The sequence below is a fragment of the Benincasa hispida genome, chromosome 5, assembly GCF_009727055.1.
Source record: "Benincasa hispida cultivar B227 chromosome 5, ASM972705v1, whole genome shotgun sequence".
Taxonomy (NCBI): domain Eukaryota; kingdom Viridiplantae; phylum Streptophyta; class Magnoliopsida; order Cucurbitales; family Cucurbitaceae; genus Benincasa; species Benincasa hispida.
Window position 1 is genome coordinate 10,445,147 of NC_052353.1, and position 10,718 is coordinate 10,455,864.

At 33.9% G+C, this 10,718-nt stretch overlaps 1 protein-coding gene across 2 annotated transcripts; it reads left to right on the forward strand.

The window, feature by feature from the left end:
- The first annotated feature begins 2,715 nt into the window (after positions 1-2,715).
- Positions 2,716-4,405, forward strand: LOC120077507 (glycine-rich cell wall structural protein 1.8-like). 2 transcript variants are annotated; one of them, XM_039031416.1, is made up of 2 exons: positions 2,717-3,381; positions 3,457-4,405. In XM_039031416.1, the coding sequence occupies exons 1-2, from the start codon at positions 2,742-2,744 to the stop codon at positions 4,143-4,145; spliced, it is 1,329 nt and encodes a 442-aa protein (XP_038887344.1). In that variant the 5' UTR covers positions 2,717-2,741; the 3' UTR covers positions 4,146-4,405. The 2 variants fall into 2 exon arrangements, with proteins under 2 accessions (XP_038887343.1, XP_038887344.1); XM_039031415.1 differs by having other exon boundaries at positions 2,716-4,405.
- The last annotated feature ends 6,313 nt before the right edge of the window (positions 4,406-10,718 follow it).

Below are 10,718 nucleotides of genomic sequence, written 5' to 3' on the forward strand. Positions count from 1 at the left end.
ATCTCATTTATATTCTGTCTTCGATTACTCAAGTTTTCCAAAACTCCTCTTGTTCCAATAATTCTAATTACATTTCATCTCTCTAAACAACCCCTTATAGTTTTCCCTTCTAGATTCAAATACAAAGATGTATACCGTTTCCTATGTGGGTTATAAAGTAAATCGATTATATATATATATATATATATTTTGCGGTATAGAGGATCGAAACCTCTAATCTTTAGAGAAAAAGACCATGCCAATTATCTTTGAGTTAAACTCCGGGATTTGAATTGTAATATTTAGAGTTTACACTAATTGAATCATAGTTTTTATTAGTATTGACTATAAACAGTAATATTATCTTCATCTCTGTTTCCTATTCTTTGTCCGATTAATTTTCATTATCATTCATCTAAAAAGTTATATATACATGTGTATATAAAGATAGGTATATGTTTGAATCGAGTTTAAATGAATATGGATAATAATATTGAATGAAAAAAAATGGATATGTTTCAAAAAATTATAAACTCTTATTATGGATAATTATATAACTTTATATGAAATTTATTTTATTTGAGAGATTTAAAAATTTTACATGAGAAATTAACCTTTTGAAGGAGGACTCATAAGAATAATTAATCATTTAAACGAAGATTCATAGTAAAAATCCAAATATTTAACTGAAGAAATAATATATATATATATATAACATTTTAGATAGATCATCGTAAATATTTACATACATCAATTCACATTGATTATTATTTGCTAATATTGCCATAGGTAGCAAATTTATATGGATGTTGCAAAGCTAATGATGATTTTTTAAATTAGTAAATATAAGAAAACTTTTAAATCTAATTTATGTTTCTTTTAATTATACAAATTCTAATCAATACGTTGTATATATTTTATACTACAGATATCAATAGTAGTATATTATTTGATATACTTTATATTTCGTATATCACTTATATATATCGTGTATAAATTAATTGATATATCCAATTTTATATCAATCTCATTAAAAATTCTTTTTAAATATAGTATTGATGTTTAAGGTTCTTTTAAAAGTATCAATATACTATAATATGCTTGAAATACATTTTGATTAAATATTGATATGTTATTAAAACATCGAGGTTCTACTTTAAAGGACTATTATTGAGATCTGACATTGTCCATTTGATGACGGATTTTCTATAATTACATATATTAATCCTTGTATTAAAAAAGTCTTATATATGTGTGAAAGTTATTATATTAACTATTTAAAAAAGAAATTATAATAGATTGTCTAAAGTGATCCACTTAAGAAAATTTATACATGATAACCATTTGGTTTTTTTTATTTTTGATTTTTGAAAATTAAACAAATTTTCTCTCAATTTCTAACCATAGTTTTCATCCTCCTTACGAGAAAAAAAAAAAAGAAGCCAAATTCCAAATTTAAAAACATGTTTTTAAAAGACTACTTTTTTTTTAGAACTAGATAACAAAACAATAAATCTAGAGGCGAAAGAGATGTTTATATTCTTCATTTTCAAAAACTAAAAATAAAAAACCTAAGTCTCGTTTGGTAACAATTTTATTTTTAAAAGTTAAGCTTATTTTATCTACATTTTTTACAATAATTTACATCTTTCTTAAGTACAATGATCGAATTCTTAGCCAAATTCTAAAAACAAAACAACTTTTTGAAAGCTATTTTTTTTTAGTTCTCAAAATTTGAGTTAGTTTTTTAAACCATTGGTGATAAGTAGATAATAAAGGAAGAAATTTAAAGGTGGAAGTAGTGTTAATAGACTTAATTTTTAAAAAAAAAACTAAAAAACAAAATAGTTACAAACGGGATTCTAATAATTATCAAACAGAGTCTTAGAATTTAAATTTGATACAAATTTATTTAGAAATAATTGATATGATCCGAAAAGTTTAAGGGTATAAATTTATTTTTCTAAGTAAATAGGATATATTACTCAATTCATTCGTTTGTTTCTTTTGTTGCTCACATAGTTGCTAATAATTATAGATAAATAAATCCAAATATTCATGCACAGTATAATAATAAATCATATTCAGAACATAATATAATATTGACCATATATTTGTTAAACATCCCAATCAAGAAAAATATTTTTTTTTATAATAAGTGGGATAAAGATGGAAGCTCTAACTTTGAGATTGATAATACAAGAATTATATTAGTTGTTAATGTTGGCATCAAAACAACTAGTTTGAAGTTTGAACATTAATTTTTTAAAATTAGACATTAATATATCAATTTTGGAGGTTTTTTTCAAAAAAAAAAAAAAAATGAATAAAATTTTCAAAACTCTCCAAATGAAAATGAGTAGATATTTCTTGCTTCTTATAGTTAAAATATATACCCATTACCTCAAACAAGAGCCAAGGCAGATGTTAACAAGTACTTTGAAATTCATTGCCAAAAGATTATTGGGTCTAGAAGAGAAATGTGATGGTAGAAAACTTAGAATATGATCAGTTGCAATGGTGTGAGTGGAGGACAGCCTAATGACACTGATTTTGTAATATGGAGTGAATGAGTGTCTGGAGATGGTATGCAAGTTCTTGTGTATAAGATTTGGACTCCTATGTGTAGATTTTGGGCCACCCACTTTCTCCCTTTTGCATGTGCCTCAACCACTCTCTACCAGAAGTTGCACTTTTTAGGCCCCATCCTTCCCTTATATATACCCTTCACTCCCCACCCTTTTCACTTCAAGCATTCAAAAATGGCTTCTCACAAACTTTCTTCTTTTGTGTTCTTTCTTTTGTTGGGTATTGGAGTTTCTTCTGCAGCTAGAACTCTCTTAACTTATGCTGACGGAGAATCGGTGAATATTCCTGCATTTGCTTATGGTGCAGGCAATGGTGCAGGCGGTGGTAGTGGTGGTGGATATGGTCCACTTGGTGGTCATGGTGGTGGAGGAGGATATGGAGGTGGAGGCGGCAGTAGCTATGGTTCTGAAGGACAATATGGTGTTGGAGGCTATGGAAGTGGAGGTGGAGGTGGAAGTGGAGGTGGTGGAGGATATGGTCCTAGTGGTGGGTATGGTGGCGGAGGAGGCGGTGGGAGTGGCGGTGGTTCTGCTTATGGTCATGGTGGTTCTGCCTATGGAGGTGGGGGAGGAGGTGGTGAAGGAGTTGGTTATGGTCCTGGTGGTGGTGGATATGGAGGAGGTGGTGGGAATGGTGGTGGAGCCGGCTATGGTCCTAGTGGAGGTGGATATGGTCCGGGAGGAGGTAATGGATACGGAGGTGTAGGGTATGGTGGAGGTGGTGGTAGTGGAGGTGGTGTTGGCTATGGTCTTGGAGGTGGAGGGTACGGAGGAGGTGGTGGAAATGGAGGTGGAGCTGGGTATGGTCCTGGAGGTTCAGGATATGGAGGAGGTGGTGGAAATGGCGGTGGGGCAGGGTACGGTCATGAAGNTGGGTATGGTCCTGGAGGTTCAGGATATGGAGGAGGTGGTGGAAATGGCGGTGGGGCAGGGTACGGTCATGAAGGTGCTGGATATGGAGGAGGTGGTGGAAATGGCGGCGGGGCAGGATATGGTCATGAAAGTGGAGGATATGGAGGGGGAGGTGGAAGTGGCGGTGGGGCAGGGTACGGTCATGAAGGTGCTGGATACGGTGGAGGAGGTGGAAATGGTGGTGGGGCAGGGTATGGTCATGAAGGTGCTGGATACGGTGGGGGTGGTGGAAATGGTGGTGGGACAGGGTACGGTCATGAAGGTGCTGGATACGGTGGGGGTGGTGGAAATGGTGGTGGGGCAGGATACGGTCATGAAGGTGGAGAATATGGGGGTGGTGCTGGATATGGCAGTGGAGGAGGTGAAGGGAATGGTTCGGGGTATGGCGGAGAACATGGAAAAGGCTATGGCGGTGGTGGTGGAAGTGGCGGTGGTGGAGGAGCAGGAAATGGGTCAGGAGGAGAATATGGCTCTGGTTATGGAAGTGGAGCAGGTGGGGGACATGGTGCAGGAGGAGGAAGTAGCGGCGGAGGAAGTGGAGGAGGATCGGGATATGGTGGAGGAAGCGCACCTGGAGGTGCATATGGTGGACATGAAGAAGGCAGTGGGAACGGAGGAGGAGGTGGTAGCGGCCAAGGCGGTGGCCATGGTGGATATGCACCTTGAAATTTCCTTATAGATATATATTATATACCATTATAAAAGAAACAAAAAGGGCAGATACATATGAACATTTATCCTTCTTTCCCTAAGTATTCAAAATATATATATATATAAATTAAAGATTGGGAAAAGGGGTTAATTATAAAATATATGCTAAGAGAAGTGTGATGTTAAAATGGGAACTCTTGTAAGTTGGACCTTCCCCTTCTCCATATTTTATTCAAGTAAAAAATTGTTGGTTCTCTCTTGTTTTGACAAACAAATCCACGAGTGCATGCATCTTGACCTTCAAATAGTTCATTTACGTATTATGTCTCTCAATTTAACCTTTTAAATAATTATCCATTAGTTTTCTATTTTCTTTTCGTAAAAAAAAAAAAAATCAGTTTTTAATTTGAACTTGACATTTTGTAAAAAACTACAAAAACAAAACTCATTGAAAATAAAGTTAATATCTAATGAATGAATTTTCAAAATTCAGTTCACTCTAACTAAGGCAATGCAAGTGACTATCAAATCAGGACTTGCAAATTTCAATACAACTCTGTTTGATGCTCTCCATACTATAATTCTTCCGTTGAGAGTGAATAATGAACCTAAAGTAGATTTTTTAGAATCTACATCAGTCTGAAAATCAGAATCAATGTATCATATAAGGATTAAATCCTTAGAACCATACACGAGCATATAGTCCTTCGTTCTCCGAAAATACTTGAGGATGTTCTTAACAATGGTTGTGTTTAGGATTGGATTGAAACTTGCTAACTATTCCGACTGCAAAGCATATGTTTGAGTGTGTACATAACATAGCGTACATTAAAGCTTCCATCTGCTGATGCATAAGAAATTCTTTTCATTGCTTTAACTTCTTGAGGTGTCTTAGGACACCATTCCTTAGAAAAATGAATTTCGTGTCTAAAAGACAACATTTCCTTTTTGGAATTTTGCATATTATATTTGGACAATATTTTATGAATATAAGAAGCTTGAGATAGTGCTGGCGTTCTATTCTTGTGATTCCGAACAATTTGGATTTCAAGAACATATTGTGCATCTCCTAAATCTTTCATTTGAAATTGCGATGCTAGTCATCTCTTGACGTCAACAAGGTATCCTATCTTATTCCCAATAAGCAGAATATCATAAACATAAAGTACCAAAAACCTACAGTCTTGTTAACTATCTTCTTGTAAACACAAGGTTCATCAACATTCTGTTCAAAGCCTTAAGATTTGATCGCAGTGTCAAATCTTATATACTAGGATCAAGATGTTTGTTTTAACCCATAAAAGGATATTTTATGCTTGCAAACTTCTTGCTCTTGACCCTGTTTAATGAACTTTTCTGGTTGAGACATATAAGTACTTTCATCAAGATGACCATTCAAAAGGTTGTCTTCATATCCATTTTTCATATTTCCTAATCACAAAAAGCAACAATGGATAAAAGTATTTTAATAATCATGGCAACAGAAGAGAAAGTTTCTTCATGGTCTACCCCACCTCTTTGAGTAAAACCTTTTGCCATGAATCTGGCTTTATAGGTTTGCACCTTACCAGTTTGGTCTCGCTTTCTCTTGTAGATCCACTTGCAACCTATAGGTTTTACCCCATCTGGTTGATCTACAAGCTCCCAGATAGAATTGAAGTACATTGACTCCATTTCTAGGTCTATGACTTTTATCCAATGGTCTCTATCTACATCTTCCATTGTCTGTTCGAAGGTCAACAAATCCTCTAAGCCATCATCATGTATGACGACTTGAGTTTCTGTTAAATCTATGTAGCGGTTAGGCTGTTGAACAACCCTTCCATTATGTCAAGGCATTCTCAATTCATGAGAAAGATGTGATGGACCAACAACTTTTGTTGAAGGACCAGCTTGATCAATAACTTTTGTTGATTTATCTATAGATTCTTTGGACATCTCACTTAATACTCGTTTACTACGAGGTTGATGATTTCTTATGTGATATTCCTCGAAGAATGTAGCATTTGTCGATACAAATACTTTTTATCTTATTGAGGATCATAAAATAGACCACTTTTTGTTTCTTTAGGGTATCCTACAAATAGACATACTTTTGAATGTCGTTCTAATTTCTTAGGGTTTTGCACCAACATGTGTGTTGGGCATCCACAGATTCTGAAGTGATGTAAACTATCTTTATGTCCTCTCCATAACTCATACGGTGTTTTTGAAATACTTTTTGAGGGAACCATGTTCAGAATATATACAGTAGCTTGCATTGCATATCCCCAAAAGAACTGAGGTAATTGGCCATAACTCATCTTTTAATGAACCATGTCTAATAGGGTCTGATTTCTCCTTTTTGCTACATCGTTTTGTTGTAGTGTACCAGGTGTAGTGAGTAGTGATTGAATTCCATGTTCTACTAAATAGTTCTGGAATTGTAAATCCATATACTCGCGGATCTGATTAAAGTATTTTAATCTTTTTACCTAATAGGTTTTCAACCGCCATCTTGTATTCTTTGAACTTTTCAATAGTTTTAGACTTATGATGCATTAGGTAAACATAGTCATATATGGAATAATCATGAATAAAACTGATGAAATACTTAGATCCTCCTCGAGCTTTAATATTCATCGGACCACAAAGATCTGAATATACAAGTTCTGAAGATTCTTTGGTTCTAAGACCTTTTCCTAAAAAGATCTTTTAGTCAAATTTCCCTCAATAAATGATTCACATGGAGGTAAAGATTTGTCTTCTAACTGATTTAGATGTCCATTCTTTACTAATCTCTCAATCCTGTTAAGATTTATGTGACCAAGTCTTAAGTGCCAAAGATAGGTGTTGGGAGAAATCTTTCGTTTCTTATTTTGATTTTTGGTTGTTTTAAACATCTCTATATTTAAAATAGATTTTGCCTCAGTTTGTTTTAACATATACAAGTTATTTTCAAGTTTAGTAGAATATATTTGAACACCCCTTGAACTAATGAATATTTCATTTATATCAAAAGTAACTTTAAACATATGTTCCAATAAATAAGATACAGAGATTAAGTTCCTTTTCATTTTCTATACATAATATACATTTTCTAATAAAATGTCAGAATCTTTAAAATATAACTTGATGTCTCCCACTGCTTCAGTTGAATTGACTTCACTTCTTCCCACCTTGAAAGTCATTTTGTTTTCCAACAGTTGCATCTAGGGACTAGTTTCCTGAATGAAAGTGCAAATATGATTAATGGCGCCTGAATCCAGTATCCAGGTCAAATAAGAACTTTCCACTAAACATGTTTCTATTACAAGTAAATCAGATTTATCTTTGTTTGCCTTCTCAGCTTTCTTTTCTGCAAGATATTTTGGGCAATTCTGTTTCCAATGCCCATCTTCGTTACAATAGAAATATTTTCCTTTTGCATCATTTGTCTTGCTTTTCTTTGAAAAAGCTTTCTTCTTCCCTTTTATTTTCTTCTTCATTTCTATATTTTTATCCTTTGAAGGGTCAGACTTCTTTTCAGAAGGTTTCGAATCAAATGTTGATCCCTTCTAAAACTTTCTTTGGGTAACAACATTTGCTTCCTCTTCTTTATTATTCATCAAAGATTGATAAGTCTATAGTCCATTTAAGAGAGTTGTCAAATTGTAATCAATCTTATTCATTACAGCGTTAGTGCGAAAAGTTAAGAAGGTTTTTAGAAGTAACTCTATGATCAAACTAACTTCATGTTTCTCATCTATGACAGTGCCATTAGCTTCCACAATATTAAAGTGGACCATCATATTAAGGATGCGTTCTCTAATAGAGGTCCCTTATTTCATACGGGAATTGTAGATGTATTTCACAGTATCATGTCGTACTGCTGAGTACGGTTGTCCAAACAACCCTTGTAATGACTCCATGATCTCTTTAGCAGTGACCATGGTTTCATGCTTTTTAGTAAGCATATCAAATATGCTTGCTAAAATGCAGGTTCTAGCTTTTTGGTTAGCCTTAACCCACCTATCATAGGCATCCTGAACACTTCGGTTTGCATTTGAACTGGGAAGAAGAGGACATTCCTCCATTAAAATAAATCTTTGGTCATCAACCACTAGTATCGTATTTATGTTTGATTTCCAATTTGAATAACCCTTACCATTGAATTTATCGGAAGCTACGAATTGAATTATCGAGTTCGACATGCTAAAAAATGAACAAATTCTATTACAAAATTACACCTCAATCCAATTCTAGAAAAAACAATAAAGTACCCACATTTCTTTATTTATTTGCAACGATACTTTAGTGAGTCATTATAGATGCTACCGAGGGGCAGCCAAATACTCCTTCACTGATGCAAGACATTTTTAACTAAATACTATATCTAGAATAACTCTTATTCTTATAGTTATTTAGTTACCGTTTTCGGTCAAGAACTTACTAACATTTAATAACTCTTGTAAGTGTGACCCTCCATTTTCAGATTTCATAGAATGGTATGAACATGCCACCTAATTGGAAGACAGTGTTCAAGACGGTACTAAGAAACCCAATTCATTTATGAAGTTTGAGTTGTTCCGAATCCTATGTTACAACTCTCCAAGGGGATCACCATGAAAAAATGACTAGCTAATGCCACCTAAAAACGATAGCAGGTGCAACATAATAATCTCACAGTTCAAAATAATGGAAGAGACTGTAGGATATGTTGATACATTTCCTGCACCCACTTACTATGAACTACTTCTCCTATTCACCTTGTTATTGACCCATGCAAATACTTTCCGAATGGAGCAATCGTAGTAAAAGCGACACGAAGCTGAATATGGATCTCACGATGTGAACTCTTAGAGACGTGAGAGCTAAAAACAATATATCGTATATGTTGTTATTCTCCCACTGAAGTGTTTTAATTGTTTTGGGTATCTCTTGTATTTAGGTATATTTTGGCTAATAGACAACCTAAGTCTAAGTGGTTTATCCAAATATAACATTTATATTTGGATTTACACGTACGATGTAAGTGATAAAACCATTTTATTACCTCATACTACTCACACATGTTCATAAAAATGGTTAACGCTCAACATTTCAGCTATAATCCCCAGGTAGCAGGTGTTACTTAAAATGTCAAATTAAGTACCTCCAGACTTAGACATGATTGTAGACTGATTGAGTTTGTAATTGGGTTTTATAAGATAACGACCTATTTTAACTATTAAAACAAGTTGTTATTGGATAATCCTAAGTGGACATGCAACTTATCTTTGTTATAGATTTTAAATGTCTGATTCATTTTATAATTCTTATATAACTATAAACATGTTATAACATACACTTAAACATTCTATACTTTAATATAACAATTATATTAAACTTATGAAACCCTAAACATACACACTATATATTATAACTATTTATAACATATGTTAATGCTTGAAACATACTTTCCTATTGTGGGATTTAAATCTACATGACATATAATATGCACATACATGTTTTAATTTAAATATAACATACATCACATGCATAAATATTTAAACAACACTGATATGGACCAACTTTGGCATCCTAAACAAGCAAAAAAAAAAATATATATAATTATTACAAAATTAATACAAAAAAAAAGCTTCAAAATGCCTCTAGACCGCTCGACCCGACCCGAACTAGACTCGAACCACCTAAACCGGCCCTTTAATGCTCCAAAACAAGCTGAACCGGACCAAATAAGGATGAACCGAACCCCAGGCAGTCGAACTAGTCGAACTAGACCACACCCGTAAACCAGTCCTCGTGCGCGTGCGTTTCTGGGCTGGAATGAGCAGTGTTGCAATGCTCCATCCTAGTGTTGCAACACCTCGAGCTTCATGAAAAACACTGTTGCAATGCTTTAATGCAGTGTTGCAATGCTGCTTGGCGGAGGCACCAATTCCAGTTTTCTTCAGCTAACCTTGCTTGCTTCAATCTTCAATTACAACCTAATTTCAACTCTATTGACTCCAATAAAATTACAGATCCTCAAGCACACATTAAGGCCCATCAATAAAGAGCCAATTACAATTATTACATCATAATCAAAGAAGAATCTAATAGAATACGGAAGCTAACATAATCATTAAGCATTCTAATTACATTAATTTGAGTAACAAGCATGCTAAAAAAATAAGTTTTCCAAACAATAGAGTTTCATTTTGGATACCTTCGATAAATTCCACTTGCTCCTTACAATTTCTACGAAATTGACCTTCAATTTCTTTAGTAGATCACCAAGAGTATCTTCTATACTCTTCTTATCTTTAGATTGAGGGGTGAAACTCTGAATTGAGAAGGAATTGGAAGTGAGTTTGGAGAGGGTTCGAGAAACAATTTCTGCAAATTTTTTCTTTCAAAAATTCTGAACGCTTCCTCCGAAACTGATGAAATTAGGAGTATTTAATCAGCTTGATCATGTAAGCACTTAGTTAACCAGCCTAATGACACTTCAAAAAGCATTAACTTAATGTGCTAGGTGTTAATTTGTGGAAAAATCCACTCAAACAATTGAGTTTTGGATAATTCCACTAAATCCCATTTTGTTTTTAATTTTATTTAATTCTAAATATAATTAAATTAAACATT